This window comes from Asterias rubens, chromosome 4 (genome assembly GCF_902459465.1).
Source record: "Asterias rubens chromosome 4, eAstRub1.3, whole genome shotgun sequence".
In the NCBI taxonomy this organism is placed as follows: Eukaryota; Metazoa; Echinodermata; class Asteroidea; order Forcipulatida; family Asteriidae; genus Asterias; species Asterias rubens.
Genome location: NC_047065.1, coordinates 7,643,803 through 7,661,766, shown reverse-complemented (window position 1 = coordinate 7,661,766; position 17,964 = coordinate 7,643,803). Strand labels below are relative to the sequence as shown.

At 37.6% G+C, this 17,964-nt stretch overlaps 1 protein-coding gene across 1 annotated transcript in view; it reads right to left on the bottom strand.

The window, feature by feature from the left end:
• LOC117288888 (mucin-17-like) overlaps positions 1-13,030 on the bottom strand; it is a 28,155-nt gene extending 15,125 nt beyond the window's left edge. Inside the window, exons 1-7 of the mRNA XM_033769757.1 lie at positions 12,430-13,030; positions 11,900-12,142; positions 10,343-10,464; positions 9,398-9,639; positions 6,667-6,771; positions 4,083-5,707; positions 2,039-2,125 (exon numbers count right to left, since the gene is read on the bottom strand). Coding sequence (XP_033625648.1) covers positions 2,039-2,125; positions 4,083-5,707; positions 6,667-6,771; positions 9,398-9,639; positions 10,343-10,464; positions 11,900-12,142; positions 12,430-12,912 — 2,907 coding nt within the window. The 5' untranslated portion in view covers positions 12,913-13,030. The remainder of the gene's footprint in view (positions 1-2,038; positions 2,126-4,082; positions 5,708-6,666; positions 6,772-9,397; positions 9,640-10,342; positions 10,465-11,899; positions 12,143-12,429) is intronic.
• Positions 13,031-17,964: the final 4,934 nt, after the last annotated feature.

Here is a 17,964-nt window from a genome sequence, read left to right as displayed (position 1 = left end):
TCAGTGGTAGAAGCTGCTGTTGAACTCTGTTCAGTGGTAGAAGCTTCTGTTGTACTTTGTTCAGTGGTAGAAACTTCTATTGTACTTTGTTCAGTGGTAGAAGCTTCTATTGTACTTTGTACAGTGGTAGAAGCTTCTGTAGTACTTTGTTCATTGGTAGAAGCTTCTGTTGTACTTTGTTCAGTGGTAGAAGCTTCTATTGTACTTTTTTCAGTGGTAGAAGCTTTTGTTGAAATTTGTTCAGTGGTAGAAGCTTCTGTTGTACTTTGTTCAGTGGTAGAAGCTTCTGTTGTACTTTGTTCAGTGGTAGAAGCTTCTATTGTACTTTGTTCAGTGGTAGAAGCTTCTGTTGAACTTTGTTCAGTAGTAGAAGCTTCTGTTGTACTTTGTTCAGTAGTAGAAGCTGCTGTTGTACTTTGTTCAGTGGTAGAAGCTTCTGTTGTACTTTGTTCAGTAGACGAAGCTTCTGTTGTACTTAAATCAGTGGTAGGTGAAGCTTGTGTTGAACTAAATTTAGTGGTAGAAGAGGATTTTGTACTTAAAACCAATTTCTCAGGTAGAGCTTCAGTAGAGGCTTGGGCTGTACTTTGTTCAGTCATGGCTTTAGTCTCAGAAAATGTGGTCACATGTATTGTTGTAGGTGATTCAGTTGTGCTTTCTGCAACTGTACCTAGAACTGTTGAGCTCTCCTTTGAGGTTTTCACTTCTCTTGTACTTTGTTCAGTGGATAAAACATGTGTTGTACTTTGTTCAGTGGTGGAAACTTCTCTTGTACTTTGTTCAGTGGTAGAAGCTGCTGTTGAACTTTGTTCAGTGGTAGAAGCTTCTGTTGTACTTTGTTCAGTGGTAGAAGCTTCTGTTGTACTTGGTTCAGTGGTAGAGGCCTCTGTTGTACGAAGTTCAGTGGTAGAAGCTGCTGTTGAACTTTGTTCAGTGGTAGAAGCTTCTGTTGTACTTTGTTCAGCGGTAGAAGCTTCTGTTGTACTTGGTTCAGTGGTAGAGGCCTCTGTTGTACGTAGTTCAGTGGTAGAAGCTGCTGTTGAACTTTGTTCAGTGGTAGAAGCTGCTGTTGAACTTTTTTCAGTGGTAGAAGCATCTGTTGTACTTTGTTCAGTGGTAGAGGCCTCTGTTGTACGTAGTTCAGTGGTAGAAGCTGCTGTTGTACTTTGTTCAGTGGTAGAAGCTTCTGTTGTACTTTGTTCTGTGGCAGACACTTCTGTTGTACTCTGTTCAGTGGTAGACGCTTCTGTTGTACTTTTCTCAGTGGTTGAAGCTTCTGTTGTCAAAAGGGTAGTTACAAATAGTGTTGTCAAAGATTCAGTTGTACTATCTTCAATTGTACTGAAAATTGATGTCATTTGTTCAGTTGTGGAAACTTCTGTTGTACTTTCTGTAGTGGTAGAAGCTTCTGTTGTACTTTGTTCAGTGGTAGAAGCTTCTGTTGTTCTTTGTTCAGTGGTAGAAGCTTCTGTTGTACTTGGTTTAGTGGTAGTTTTAGTCGTCTCTGGCAAAGTCAAAAGAGTAGTCACATAAACCATTGTCAAAGATTCAGTTGTACTATCTTCAATTGTACTTAAAACTGTTGTACTTTGTTCAGTTGTGGAAGCTTCTTTGGTACTTTGTTCTGTGGTAGAAGCTGCTGTTGTACTTGGTTCAGTGGTAGAGGCTTCTGTTGTACGTAGTTCAGTGGTAGAAGCTTCTGTTGTACTTTGTTCAGTGGTAGAAGCTTCTGTTGTACTTTGTACAGTGGTAGAAGGTTCTGTTGTACTTTGTTCAGTGGTAGAAGCTTCTGTTGTACTTTGTTCAGTGGTAGAAGCTTCTATTGTACTTTTTTCAGTGGTAGAAGCTTCTTTTGAAATTTGTTTAGTGGTAGAAGCTTCTGTTGTACTTTTTTCAGTGGTAGAAGCTTCTGTTGTACTTTGTTCAGTGGTAGAAGCTCCTGTTGTACTTTGTTCAGTGGTAGAAGCTTCTATTGTACTTTGTTCAGTGGTAGAAGCTTCTGTTGAACTTTTCTCAGTGGTAGAAGCTTCTATTGTACTTTGTTCAGTGGTAGAAGCGGCTGTTGTACTTGGTTCAGTGGTAGAGGCCTCTGTTGTACTTGGTTCAGTGGTAGCTTCAGTTGTCTCTGGCAAAGTCAAAAGGGTAGTTACATAAAGTGTTGTCAAAGATTTAGTTGTACTATCTTCAATTGTACTCAAAATTGATGTCACTCGTTCAGTGGTAGAAGCTTCTATTGTACTTTGTACAGTGGTAGAAGCTTCTGTTGTACTTTGTTCAGTGGTAGAAGCTTCTATTGAACTCTGTTCAGTGGTAGAAGCTTCTGTTGTACTTTGTTCAGTGGTAGAAGCTGCTGTTGTACTTTGTTCAGTGGTAGAAGCTGCTGTTGTACTTTGTTCAGTGGTAGAAGCTTCTGTTGTACTTTGTTCAGTGGTAGAAGCTGCTGTTGTACTTTGTTCAGTAGTCATAGCTTCCGTTGTACTTGGTTGAGTTGTAACTTTAGTCGTCTCTGGTAAAATTAAAAGTGTAGTTACATGCAGCGTTGTGAAAGATTCAGTTGTACTATCTTCAATTGTACTCAAAACTGTTGTACTTTGTTCAGTTGTGGAAACTTCTGGTGTGCTTTGTTTAGTGGTAGGAGCTTCTGTTGTACTTTGTTCAGTGGTAGAGGCCTCTGTAGTACTTTTTTCAGTGGTAGAAGCTGTTGTTGTACTTTGTTCAGTGGTAGAAGCTGCTGTTGTACTTTGTTTTGTGGTAGAAGCTTCTGTTGTACTTTGTTCAGTGGTAGAAGCTGCTGTTGTACTTTGTTCAGTGGTAGAAGCTTCTGTTGTACTTTGTTCAGTGGTAGAAGCTGCTGTTGTACTTTGTACAGTGGTAGAAGCTGCTGCTGTACTTTGTTCAGTGGTAGAAGCTGCTGCTGTACTTTGTTCAGTGGTAGAAGCTTCTGTTGTAATTTGTTCAGTGGTAGAAGCTTCTGTTGTACTTTGTTCAGTAGTCATAGCTTCCGTTGTACTTGGTTGAGTTGTAACTTTAGTCGTCTCTGGTAAAGTTAAAAGTGTAGTTACATGTAGCGTTGTGAAAGATTCAGTTGTACTATCTTCAATTGTACTCAAAACTGTTGTACTTTGTTCAGTTGTGGAAACTTCTGGTGTGCTTTGTTTAGTGGTAGGAGCTTCTGTTGTACTTTGTTCAGTGGTAGAGGCCTCTGTAGTACTTTTTTCAGTGGTAGAAGCTGTTGTTGTACTTTGTTCAGTGGTAGAAGCTGCTGTTGTACTTTGTTTTGTGGTAGAAGCTTCTGTTGTACTTTGTTCAGTGGTAGAAGCTTCTGTTGTACTTTGTTCAGTGGTAGAAGCTTCTGTTGTACTTTGTTCAGTGGTAGAAGCTTCTGTTGTAATTTGTTCAGTGGTAGAAGCTTCTGTTGTACTTTGTTCAGTAGTCATAGCTTCCGTTGTACTTGGTTGAGTTGTAGCTTTAGTCGTCTCTGGTAAAGTTAAAAGTGTAGTTACATGTAGCGTTGTGAAAGATTCAGTTGTACTATCTTCAATTGTACTCAAAACTGTTGTACTTTGTTCAGTTGTGGAAACTTCTGGTGTGCTTTGTTTAGTGGTAGGAGCTTCTGTTGTACTTTGTTCAGTGGTAGAGGCCTCTGTAGTACTTTTTTCAGTGGTAGAAGCTGCTGTTGTACTTTGTTCAGTGGTAGAAGCTGCTGTTGTACTTTGTTTTGTGGTAGAAGCTTCTGTTGTACTTTGTTCAGTGGTAGAAGCTGCTGTTGTATTTTGTTCAGTGGTAGAAGCTGCTGTTGTACTTTGTTTTGTGGTAGAAGCTTCTGTTGTACTTTGTTCAGTGGTAGAAGCTTCTGTTGTACTTTGTTCAGTGGTAGAAGCTTCTGTTGTACTTTTCGCAGTGGTAGAAGCTGCTGCTGTACTTTGTTCAGTGGTAGAAGCTGCTGTTGTACTTTGTTCAGTGGTAGAAGCTGCTGCTGTACTTTGTTTTGTGGTAGAAGCTTCTGTTGTACTTTTTTCAGTGGTAGAAGCTTCTGTTGTACTTTGTTCAGTGGTAGAAGCTTCTGTTGTACTTTTCTCAGTGGTAGAAGCTGCTGCTGTACTTTGTTCAGTGGTAGAAGCTGCTGTTGAACTTTGTTCAGTGGTAGAAGCTTCTATTGTACTTTGTACAGTGTTAGAAGCCTCTGTTGTACTTTGTTCAGTAGTCATAGCTTCCGTTGTACTTGGTTGAGTTGTAGCTTTAGTCGTCTCCGGTAAAGTTAAAAGGGTAGTTACATGTAGCGTTGTGAAAGATTCAGTTGTACTATCTTCAATTGTACTCAAAACTGTTGTACTTTGTTCAGTGGTAGAAGCTTCTGTTGAACTTTTCTCAGTGGTAGAAGCTTCTATTGTAATTTGTTCTGTGGTAGAAGCTTCTGTCGTGCTTTGTTCAGTAGTAGAAGCCTTGGTTGAACTTTTTCCAGTGGTAAAAGCTTCTGTAGTACTTTGTTCAGTGGTAGAAGCTTCTGTTGTACTTTTCTCAGTGGAAGAAGCCTCCGTTGAACTTTGTTCAGTGGTAGAAGCTGCTGTTGTACTTTGTTCAGTGGTAGAAGCTGCTGTTGTACTTTGTTCAGTGGTAGAGACTTCTGTAGAACTTTTCTGAGTGGTAGAAGCTTCTGTAGTACTTTGTTTAGTAGTAGAAGCCTCGGTTGAACTTTTCTCAGTGGTAGAAGCTTCTGTTGAACTTTTCTCAGTGGTAGAAGCTTCTGTTGTAATTTGTTCAGTGGTAGAAGCCTCAGTTGAACTTAGTTCAGTGGTAGAAGTTTCTGTTGTACTTGGTTGAGTAGAAGCTTTAGTCGTCTCTGGCAAAGTCAAAAGGGTAGTTGCATAAAGCGTTGTCAAAGATTCAGTTGTGCTATCTTCAATTGTACTTAAAACTGTTGTACTTTGTTCAGTTGTGGAAACTTCTGTCGTGCTTTGTTTAGTGGTAGGAGCTTCTGTTGTACTTTGTTCAGTGGTAGAGGCTTCTGTAGTACTTTGTTCAGTGGTAGAAGCTTCTGTTGTACTTCGTTCAGTTGTGGAAACTTCTGTTGTGCTTTGTTCAGTGGTAGAAGCTTCTGTAGTACCTTGTTCAGTGGTAGAAGCTTCTGTTGTACTTTGTTCAGTAGTAGAAGCTTCTGTTGTACTTTTCTCAGTGGTAGAAGCCTCTGTTGTACTAGGTTCTGTGGTAGATCCTGATGTTGTACTTTGTTCAGTAGTAGAAGCCTCTGTTGAACTTTGTTTAGTGGTAGAAGCTTCTGTAGTTCTTTTCTCTGTGGAAGAAGCCTCTGTTGTACTTTTCACAGTAGTCAAAGCTTTTGTTGCACTTTGTTCAGTGGTAGACGCTCCTGTCGTACTTGTTTCAGTGGAAGAAACTTCTGTTGAACTTAGTTTGGTTGTAGAAGCTGCTGTGGTGATTCGCTTAGTGGTAGAAGCCTCTGTTGTACTTTGTTCAGTGGTAGAAGCTTCTGTAGTACGTAGTTCAGTGGTAGAAGTTTCTGTTGTACTTTGTTCAGTGGTAGTTACTTCTGTAGTAACCCCTTGTAAGAACAGTGAAATTTTTGCAATACAAGTACACGAGCGAAGATCAGGGTTTAGTATAGCACCAGCTAGGCAGATACATTCGTAGGATCCATCTGTATTCTTACACTCATGATCACATCCATGTGAGCCCTGACACTCGTCCACATCTAGAATGTCAAATGAAAATGTTTAAAGCTTTAAAAATATATTGCAGTATAAAGTTGTCTGGAGGCTTACAGAATGGAATTATATGTTTTCCTCTTTACCTAAAATATATAATACATGAAAACTGTTTTTCTTCCTATTTTGCAATAGTTTACTTGACTTAACTTTAAACTCACTTCTTGAAACTAAGTTTAAAGGCAGTGTACACTATTGGTAATTACTCAAAATAATTATTATCATAAAGCCTTATTAAAGGCAGTGGACACTTTTGGTAATTTTCAAAGACCAGTCTTCACAGTTGGTGTATCTCAACCTATGCATAAAATAACAAACCTGTGAAAATTTGAGCTCAATCGGTCATCGAACTTGTGAGATAATAATGAAAGAAAAAAACACAAAGTTGTGTGTGTTTAGATGGTTGATTTTGAGACCTCAAGTTCTAAACTTGAGGTCTCGAAATCGAATTCCTGGAAAATTACTTCTTTCTCGAAAACTATGGCACTTCAGATGGAGCCGTTTCTCACAGTGTTTTACACCATCAACCTCTCCCCATTGCTTGTAATCAAGAAAGGTTTTATGATAATAATTATTTTCAGTAATTACCAATAGTGTCCACTGCCTTTAAAGTAATGGGGAGAGGTTGGTAGTATAAAACATTGTGAGAAATGGCTCCCGATGAAGTGACGTAGTTTTCAAGAAATTAGTAATTTCCCACGAATTTGATTTCGAGACCTCACATTTAGAATTTGAGGTCACGCAATCAAGCATCTAAGAGCACACAACTTCGTGTGACCACGGTGTTTTTTCTTTCATTATTATCTCGCAACTTCGAAGACCAATTGAGTCCAAATTTTCACAGGTTTGTTATTTTGTGCATATGTTGAGATACATCAAGTGAGATGACTGGTCTTTGACAATTACCAATAGTGTCCACTTTCTTTAAATAAGCAAAGATACTTGCCTATACAGACACCCAAAGTTTCGTTCAATTGGTATCCAGTTGTACACACACATTCACAGATGTCTGGGTGTAGAACTCCATTACCTCCACATGTTGGAGCCGTGCCTGTTATTAAATCATATATAAAACATCTATTCACATCCCATGCAAAGAAACTTAAAACAGTGATTGTTAACAATATTGTCCCTTCAAAAAAATGTATTGATAATTTGGTGGCATTGTGTTTTATCACCTTGCAAAACTGTCAACAGTTGTTGTAAGTTCCTAGGTATGACGGTCAGTGATGTATTCAAGTCTCTGGTGTCTGAGTACCAGTCAGAGTCTGAGACCAACTCCAAAATCCATGACCTGATCCCCAACCAGTGAGTCACTCATGTCCTACAAGTCTGCACGTCCATAAAGTTAGCTGCAATTATCATAACCAATCAATCCTGTGTATCAATCCTCCCATGTGGTCATTTCAAATATTTCTGAAACTTCAGCCATTTCCTGCCAACTCTGTCGATTTTATGATCAGGTTTGCCCGAATGTTGCCACCTAAACGTTCAGTATATGAGATTGATCTCCGCTTTGTGTAGAGAATAAATTAACAACCCCTAAAACATCTTGCTGGAGCCAAAATAAGCACAAACTTACAAAAACTTACATACTTGTTAGAATTCTGTCATTTTAAGTGTAGCTCTGTCAAGGCCACTAGATTTTGATCAGTTCATGGAGGTAGTGAATCTTATTGGACCAGTTAATGTCAATTCCCCCCAAAATCGCAAAAAGCCAGGTATAAACTAATCTTGACTTTTTAATGGGATTGCACTTAGTTTTGTCTGAACCCATCATGCAAAATGCCATTCAGAAGATTAGTTCACAACATGGTGGTAGATCAGGCAAACAAAACTTCAATTACAGGCTTGTTGTACAAGACTACAACACTGATATAAATATGCAGTTGAAACAGACAGGATCCATCGTTAATACGAAAGGCAATTTAGGCACCATGAAGCTGAAGTTGCATGTTTCTTCCCGGTCTCAAGATGGTTTTGAGCTAAAGTCCTGACGAGTCCCAGGGTCGAGAGTCTGAGTCCAAGATATGATTTTTTTAAATTTTACCCAATTGACCCGCGACACTTGACTCAAGAGAAGTGAGACTCGAAAATATAGTCTGGTTTTCCAAAATGATACTTCGGCCATCGGTTGTTACGTGGGTTGCCAGTTTTCTCACCGAAAGAGAACAATGTGTTCGCTACCAAGGTGAAACCAGCGATTGGATCAAGTTAAATGGTGGAGTACCCCAAGGCACTCGCATTGGCCCACTTGGTTTTGAAACCATGGTGAATGATGCAGCCTCTGATACCTCCCTTACATCCCTGAAGTACGTTGATGATCTAACCTTGATTGAGACAAGAGCGCATAAAGAACCATCTGTCATGCAAGATCATCTGGATGAACTTGAGAACTGGGCCGCAGTGAACCATATGAAACTTAATCCTGAGAAATGTGCTTCCATGCAAGTATCTTTCATGAAACACAGCCCCGTTCAACAATCTCAAAAATTGCCAATGTTACTATTACAGACTGTGGAAGTTGCAAAAATTCTAGGTGTTCACATACGGTCTGACTTAAAATGGGATAGTCAGATTGCAGAAATGCTTAAAAAGGCTAACGGCAGATTGTATCTACTGAAACTTCTTAAGCACTTCAAATTGCCAATGGATGATCTTATCACCATCTTCTCTGGTTTCGTACGTCCCCTGGCAGAATATGCTGCCCCTGTGTGGCATCCTGGTCTTACTGCCAAGGAGAGTGCTGCACTGGAACGAGTTCAGAGAAGGGCTTGTAAGATCATCCTTGGCAATCAGTACACACAGTATGATGAGGCACTTGAACTCTGTAAGTTATCCACATTGTTTGATAGATGAGAACAGCTTTGCCTTAATTTCTTCAAATCACTAATGAAATTAGAGCGTTTCCATAGTTGGGTCCCTCCAAAGAAGAGTACCATCCACAATAGAGACCTAAGGAACTCAAACAAACTGTCCGTTCCTAGATGTAGAACAACTCGCTGTCAGAAAAACCCTCTCATATATATGGCTAATATGTGGAACAACAGTTCTGTTTGACTTTGATTTATTTTTCAAATGTTTTTTCCCATCCGGACCCCATAATTATCCGGCCTGTGCGTATGACTCATGGCTTGTTGTATTTTGTTACCTGGTTCGATTTGTACAATATTAATTAATTTGTTATTGCATTCCTTTTTATAAAGCTCTTTTGGTCTTGTTTGTGTTGCAGAGTTCTTGTAAAATGCTGTTTTTGATTAGTTCAAGTGTTACATGCGTTTTTGTTCCTTTCTGTGTGTGCTGGTGTGGTGTGTGTCTTGCCAAAGGTGTGTGGTTGCTGTTTAATTTTATTCCCCTTTTTGCTTGTGAATTTTATATAATGTTTGTATATAATTTTGTATAAATATTGTATCATAGTTGCAATTCAGTTTTTATGCTGTGATGGTTATTGTCAATAAACCTTTTATCTATCTATCTATCTATCTATCTAAACTAGTGCTTTTGGTGTGCTTCAAACAGGTGGATGGTACATAAGCCTGAAGCCAACCCTAAGCATTGGTTTCAACAGACATCACCTAAAAAGGTGACCAGACTATCTTTGCCTCCAGATAACCAGAGGCAGATGATTACAAGAGACCTTTTAAGTATGGCATGAAAAGTATTAAGCCTAGACTTACGATCACAGCCATTATCATGATAGCATGGGTTACAGCTACAGTTACATGCCACTTCATCGAAGATACCACCATCATTGCAGTCACTGTCAACCTGACAGACACATCCATCTTGGTCGGGGCTACACTCGGAATCACATAGACCATCACTGCACCAGCCAGAACCACTATCACATTCTGTACATTGGTCATCCTCATCCGTACCATTCTGATAGGGACTAGCAGCTTCATCGGTGTATTCACCACTATGAGAAAATAAAAAGGCAAGCAAATGTTTTGAAAGTGTAGTGATACTGTACACATTCTATGGCTATTGAAATTAATAATAATAATTGTTAAAGTGAGCATATTAAATGTACTAATAAAATTATATTCAATGCCAGTGCAGAAACCATGATAATTTTGGCAAACTACTTTGTTTTAGTTAAAGGTTCAACACATTTTGTATCTAAGTGAAGCAAAACGATTGCAATTTCTTTAAACTAGTTTCCGTAACTGGTTCCTTTCAATATAGATGTCTGTTTCTATATGTATAGAAAACTTTTGAATTTTCATTGAACTATTAATAGACATAATAATATAAAAACTTCAGTGTTCAAAACTCATTCCTTAAAATAAGACTCTCATATAGGCCTACAGACATTGGTACAGCAGACAGCTAAAAAGGATAGCTTCTTGGGCACTTTAATTTATTCTGTTTGTACGGTTGTAACGTTTTTGTTTTGTTTAGAACCCAAGGCTGTGTAATGGACTTATTCTCAACACCCTCTAATGGAGTTTTGTTGCAAAGGCCATTTGAGAAGGAGAATAATACACAAAAGTCATTGGGTTTTCAAAAGCATTTTGCTCAGGATTTTACATAAACACCTAAGAAAAAACTTCTACTCTAAGCTTATGTTTCTAAAAAATTGAACAAACATTAATATTTTAGATATTGCTTGTACATACACGTTCTCATAATTACACTTCCAGTACAGTTTGTCATATTCTATGCGTCTTGTGAATGTGTTGTAGAGTTCTTCACAGTGGTGCTGTGAACATCCAATAGCCGTCATTGAGGAAAATGCCAGCTGTTAAGAGAAGCAAAAAATTCACTGAATGTAAGACAATCTTATGAAGTTGGTTAACATGAGTAGACCCGAAAGGATTTCTTTTAAGGGAATCAATGTATGGTGAAGAGGTTTTCAACTAGTGGTTTAATCCCAACGAGGCCTGGTTCTTGATAATTTTACCGAGACGAAGTCAAGGTAAATTATCAAGAACCAGGCCTCGGCGGGTTTAAACCACTAGTTGAAATCCGATTCAACACACTTTGATTCCCATTCATAAATACCTTTTTGATCAAAAACATCATCACTTTTTGGTCAAAAAGTAAAATACATGCAAAAATTATAATTGTTAAATGATTTCTTTCAACACAACACCCCTCCAGCTATGAAATGGTAAAGCCCTCCGCCGCCCTCGGGTAAACAACTCCTTATAAGGGAACGCTGTGCGCAATGCGGGTATCGCGTGATGTGGCACAACTGTTTTAGCTGTTGCTCTCGACCAATAGGAATGAAGAAACTGTCTCATAAGAACAGGTGCAAGGTCGCGTGTCACGCCCATGAATTAACACTTTTTACCGGTCATAAACAAAGGTTTCTACACACCCACGTGACGCCCTCCACCAATAGGAATAGCGAAACTGTCTGAGGTATTTATGAATACAGGTTTATTGAATAACTGGGCGACAAGTAAAAACAAATTTGATAAATAAAATTAAGTGGTACAGAGATCTTAATCAGTAAAAAGCCAATGAGGTGCAACTTAGAACAGATACCACCATAGTTAAGTTAAGAACTGTAGTTGAGAGCATGCAGGGCAGACTCTATTTGGGGGGTATCATGGCCGAGCAGTCAAGCTCTGGTGTTCAGCAGAGTGTGGGGTTTGCATCCCGGTGGTGACACTTCTGTCCTTTATTAGCAGGACACTTAACAATAAGCTTCTCTTCAACCAGGGGTAAATGGGTACCTGTGAGGGCAGAGTTGGTTTCTGTGATTGATTAGCTTTATAGTGCGCTACATATTTGGTGGCACAGGGAGCTGAGATGGTTTAATTAAGGATTGATTTAAGGGCCAGTGACCAGGGGTAATAATGTTGAAGCGCCATGAGAGAAGCCACTATTTTTATTATTACAATTCTGAATGCCCTAAACCAACCCCCGGTTCCGCCCCTGGTTTGATGTTTCAGAAAGGAAAGTTACTTCAACCTGAACTGATGAATCCAAAAGGTTTTTTACAAGTGGGCCCATACTTTACCATAATAAGTGGAAAAGGATTCGGGTTCTTTTTCAAAATGTCCACAGATTTACGTCAAGCTTACACGGTTTGATGGCAAGGATAGTACAAAGCTTCCCTTCAAGTATAACTTACTGAAGTGCTGTATTTTGAATTAATCTTCCTTGTTAAAGGGGTTTGAGACTCGTGCAAGGTGCTGTTTTTAAAAGCTGTGTATTTTACTCACCATTTTGTAGATCTCACAGACAATACAGATCTCAGGTTTCAGGCATGTTTTCCCAAAGTAATCATAATATTCTCCATAAGTATACCAGTCAGCAATGGTATCGTTCAGTAGTGTATCTATCTCAGTAATACTAGTCATCTGAATGACCCAACGATCATCACTGATATATTTAGGTAATGAGATCTTGTAAACGCAGCTATCCACGGAGTCAGCTGCAGCTGATGCTAAATCTGGACTCCACACCTGAAAAAAATTAACATATAACCAAGAAGCACCTGACGCTAAATGTTATTATGTAACAAAATTACTATCTGCTAGATTGAGTTTCATTCTGCTTTAGTCACTAGATGGATCACGTGAGGTGGTTACTATTTGGGATTCTATGGTGTGCAAATGTGGGGAAAATATTAAAATATTTTAAGTGAAAATGAAAAAAAAAGTATTGAAACCGGCATAGTAATATTTACGACCCCTTCTAGTTATAATTAAACATTACATAGATTAGGAGAGAAACATGAAAGATAATTTACCACTTTGTTCATATTTGTCGAGGGCGGGTCCACCTCTGATCTTCCTGTATTGTGTGCTCGCAGTAGGTCGGCGATACCGGCTTCATCGAACGGTAACGGCCCGTAGTACATCAGGCTTGCCGTGGTGGCCTCCCTTGCCTCTGCCGAAGACATGGTCTGCCATCCTACAATCGACATAATCGGTGCTCCAACCAAGAAATGCACAACTGGGGAATGAAATTGGTCCACGAACACAAACTTTAAAATGCACAGAAGCAGTAAGACCTTTCCTAAAAAGACGGCCAACATTCTGGTCTTCAAACCACATCGCTGGTTGGAGTTTTTAATAAAAATTTGCCGCCATGTTTTAGGAGACATTTTTAAAGCTTGGACGATCGTCTGATAACCAGACGCATGTGGCATTCGTTCATCTGTGAAATTCAAGTAACCTGCAAGTTGTGTTATAAAGCTGCAACAGGTCACATGTTCATTGCAGCAAAACATCTACCAGGCGTAAATATTTTCTCCCAAGTTCCAGGTGGCGACAACATTTTGATTAAAACATTTTTTCTTACACTCACACACCAAGCATTATTTTTACTCAAACCATTATTGCATTTGATTGAGGTTGCGGTTCATGTACAGCCGAAGTGCGGCAATCTTCACTTATGAAACAGCACTTTCCACATTACGGGGTAACGCCACGCCCCCCATTTTAAATTCAGCTGTTCAAGTTACAAAGCACGGAATTCTTTGCTTTGTCAAAAAGAAAAAATATGGATACGCGCCAAATTCCGCGGTACAAGTAGTGCTTGCCGAGTTGAAAGCCCTTTTGCAAAACAACCATCAAATGCTGGTTGCTATTTTTGTTACCATTTTGCTCTATGCTTCTACTGATTGTCTGTAGTCATTTTAAATCAATTATTATTCTAAATAACAAGTTAGCTTAATTGCATCTGGCCAACATGAAAAACAGCCACAAGTTAATTAGTACACAACAAACTAAAACATGTCAACACAAAAACAGGCGAACAGTATTTTATAAAGAACAATTCCCTGACCCTAGTTCATTTTGTTTAACTTTAGTTCATCTTGATCCATTTTGTTGACAAAACATTTTGGTTTTTCTTCTCAACTTTTTACAAAATGTGTCAATACCAAAGAAGTAGAAAACAATATATTCAGAAATACGGAGTCAAACATTCTTGTAAAATTCACAAAGGAAACAGATCTGCAGCAACGACTTCAATATTTATTTCATTGTTTTCAAATTGCTGGTAAATTCCTTTTCTACCTTTAAATTTAAAGTTTTTCGCTTCTCGAGTCACAACCTAAACATCAGTTTTAAATATGTACAGATATTACCCCCAAAAATATGTAATGTCAGACAGGATATTGTATCAACAACAAATCAAACAAGAAAGTCCTAAAACAGCCAACAAAAAAGACCAGAGAAGCAAATTAGATAGATAGATAATATTAATAATAACGAGGTCTTATAGAGCACACAAATCCACAAAAGTGCTCAGGGTGCTATTACAGAGAAAAAAAAAAAAAAAAAAAAGAACAGATTAAATACAAAAGAATGGATCTGTTGACATGAGGTGTGTATTGAGAGATGTTTTGAAAGAGTGAATAGAAGTGGATGTTTTGATGTGAAGAGGTAGTTGATTCCAGAGATGTGGTGCCGCAATAGAAAAAGATTCATAATTTCCATTAAAAACAATCCTGTCTTCTGTGACCAAGGTATCATTTTATAGAGGTGTACATTTTAAGGTTCTTGCATTAATGTTCTAACATCAAAACATCTACTTCCATTCACTCTTTCAAAACATCTCTCAAATCGCACCTCATGTCAATAGATCCATTCTTTTGTATTTAATCTATTAAATTAATTAATCTTGTGAACTTTTGAATGTTTAAACCTCTAACTTGTGCAGTTTCAACAGACTTATTGCAAATCACTGCCAATCAGATATATGGCCTCCCCTATAGTATTATATTGAACAAATCTAATTCATAAGAAATATATTTTGAAGCAGAGTGTACGGGTCGATAATAATGAGTTATTTGTGATTTTCCCAATCATGTTATGAAGTTGTTATAATAATTACACACTGTACAAAAATAGAAGTTTGCTACCCAATATATAGATGTAAAAAAAAAGACAGTTATGTAAATTAAAGCTTCAAAAGTTGTCAAATTACTATAACCTCAATAGTTAATTAGAAATTTGTAATGGAATAACTATCAGAGTGTAAATTTCCCTTTCAGCCAAGATGATTTGTTCTCCTGTCTTCATTCAACTTTAAAGGCAGTGGACACCATTGGTAATTGTCAAAGAATAGCCTTCACATTGAGAAACAGCTCCCTCTGAATAACATAGTTTTTGAGAAACAGGTATTTTCTCAGAGAAAGAGGTAATTTCTCACTCAAATAAAAGACTTCAGCTGAAGTCTTTTGTTATGCATCTGAAAGCACACAAAGTACTATGTGCAACAAGAGTGTTTTTCATTCATTATTCTTTACAGGTGTATTATTTTATGCAAATGTCGGGATACACCAAGTGAGAACACAATCTGGTCTTTAGCAATTACCAAAGGAGTCCAGTGCCTTTAAACAAAACACTAATGAAATCAATGCAATGTCAAATTCTCTTTTGTGTCATAGACTACTAGATTGGTTCAAATGAAGAAGTCTTGACAAAAGGTTTTATTCATGTTTAAAAACACAGGACACTATTGGTAATTGTCAAAGACCTGTCTTCTTACTTGGTGTGTCTCAACATATGCACAGAATAACAAACCTGTGAAAATTCTGGCTCAAATAGTCGCAAGTTGTGTGCTTTCAGTTGCATGATTTCGAGACATCAAATTCGAATTCTAAGGTCTCAAAATCAAATTCAAACATTTTAGTGAGAAATTACTTCTTTCTCACAAACTATGTTACTTCAGAGGGAGCCATTACTCACAATGTTTGAGCCATTACTCACAATGTTTTATACCATCAACAGCTCTCCATTGATCGTTAACAAGTTAGTTTTTATGCTAACAATCGTTTTGAGTAATTACCAATAGCACCAGTGCCTCTAAGGTCAGGCATGAGGAACTAACCAATAATTCTGCAGGATAACATGTTGGTATTCCAAACGATCCCAACATAAAGAGAAAACATAACTTTAAAAGGGTTTTTGAACTCAAAGCTTGACTTTCAAAAGCTTGAGAAATACTCTTCTTTTTTGGGGGGTTTATAAATCAAAATTATAGCGCATTGAATGTCCACAAATCCCTGACATGAGACAACTATACCTGGGCAATTTCTCAAATTTTTAACCTTAATATGGTGAAATCTTTACAGGTTTGTTGTTATAGAGTGTCAATTGAAAACTGGTGAAATCGTTTATTTGCTCTTGAACAAAGCAATGATGTACCATACCTATACAGGAAGAAATTAACCCGAACATAACTACTTTCTTAATAATTACCATCCTTATTTCCCCTTTCAAAACATTACATGCAGTTAGGTTCTTGTCTTTTTACGCTCATATAAAATAAAGTTTTATAATTGTTCTTTTCTGAGTATTGACAAAAAATTAATATATGGAATAAAAAATACAGTATGGAATGACACCTAATTGCTGGACTAATTATACGTAGGAATTTACAATAAAATAAAGACATTCTAGTTGATTAATTAAATAAAATATAATGAGGGAAACACAAGTGTTTCTTTTTTTAAACAAAAATTATACTATTTTATATGATGGATTATACTTATGAAATGAGTATAATTAAATTAAAGATATTACATAGCAGATGAAAGAACAGTCCTCTTATCAAGACCAACATTTAGAATACAGAATGCTACAAATGATCTCTGCCAACCAAAATAAATAACTTTATACTTATGCATTTACATGTAGGCAGTGGACACTATTGGTAATTACTCAAAATAGTTGTTAGCATAAAACCTTACTTGGTAACGAGTAATGGGGAGAGATTGGTAGTTTTTGAAGTAACGTAGTTTTTGATGTAACGTAGTTTTTGAGAAAGAAGTAATTTACAATAAAACTTGATTTTGAGACCTCGGAATTAGATTTTTTATTCTCGAAATCAAGCATCTGAAAGCACACATCTTCGTGTGACAGGGGTGTTTTTTTTCTTTCATTATTATCTCACAACTCCGATGACCGAATGAGCTCAAATTTTCACAGGTTTGTTATTTTATTACATATTTTGAGATTCAGCAAGTGAGAAGACTGATCTTTGACAATTACCAATAGTGTCCAGTGTCTTTAACATGTCTTTACCATTTAATGTCTCTTACTGTACATAAACATGATCTAAACTATGCAAGTAAACATCTTTAGAGGGGAAAAGATACATTGTGATTTCCTCCACTGTGTCAACTGTGTCTCACTGTGTAAGAGATCATTGTTAATTCTGCATACAAATATAAATTAATAAGCACCCTGCCTTTTTATTAATTCTTAAAAACTCATAACACTTTGGGATAATTATACTGTGGGGATCAAACTTTTAGTAAAACAAAAATAAATGCAACTAAATTATGTGAAACGTTCATCCAATGTGAACCGTTCATCAGGCAAAAATCCTGCAGCCGAATTCATGAAGCGCTAGGATTAATCCTATCCGGAGTTAAGACGAGTTACTCGTCCTAATTCAGGATGGGTTCAATACTCAACGTCTTTGGACACGGAACTTAACTCGTCCTAAGTCCTAAGATTAATCCCAAGTTAGGAAGAGTTTGCTGAAATCGACAGCTGGTTACATAATGGCAGACATTGAGGCGCTAGATGGCAGCAGACTTACCAGGTAAATTTCCATTGTTTACGTAGAACAATGGATTTTACCAGGTAGGTCTGCTGCCACAAAGCGTCCAGAAAGTCTCCCATTATAGGTCATAGGCCTAATTGTTGTACTGTTTTTCCTAAACAGTGCTGGGTTTTCATCTCACATACATTTGTATACTTTCAAGATTTCAAGATTTCGCCTAGTCACAAATGTTGTTATGTCTCACACAGAACTGCAAACATTTGATATGGAAAGGTTTGCGGTAACACCATGTCATGACTATCTCTAATAAGTTGGGGTGGTTCTGAAATGAACCGTTGGTTTCAACTCGACGTTTCGATCAGTATGCTCTGATGGTCTTCACTAGAGATAGTCATTACATGGTGTTACCGCAAACCTTTCTATATCGTATTTCCACCATGCAAAGTTTCAAATCCTACTTGCAAACATTTGCTTGTTGCAATATTTAGATATTTAGAATTACATTTAACATTGTAAGGAAAAGGTTTCCATAGTCAGGGAGATTTTCAAATTAGTTCATCAAAAAATGGAAGACTTGCATATTTTCAGGGATTTCTCTCTGCAGAATCAGGAAGAGTTGTGAGCTCTGGACAACAAATCCAACACAACTACAATGGATCAGCACCACTGCTTGAGTACAAATTAAACAATAAATTCAAACTCACCCAGAAACTACTACTTCATAGTATTCTCCTCTGCAATAGTATACTAATTAGTAGTT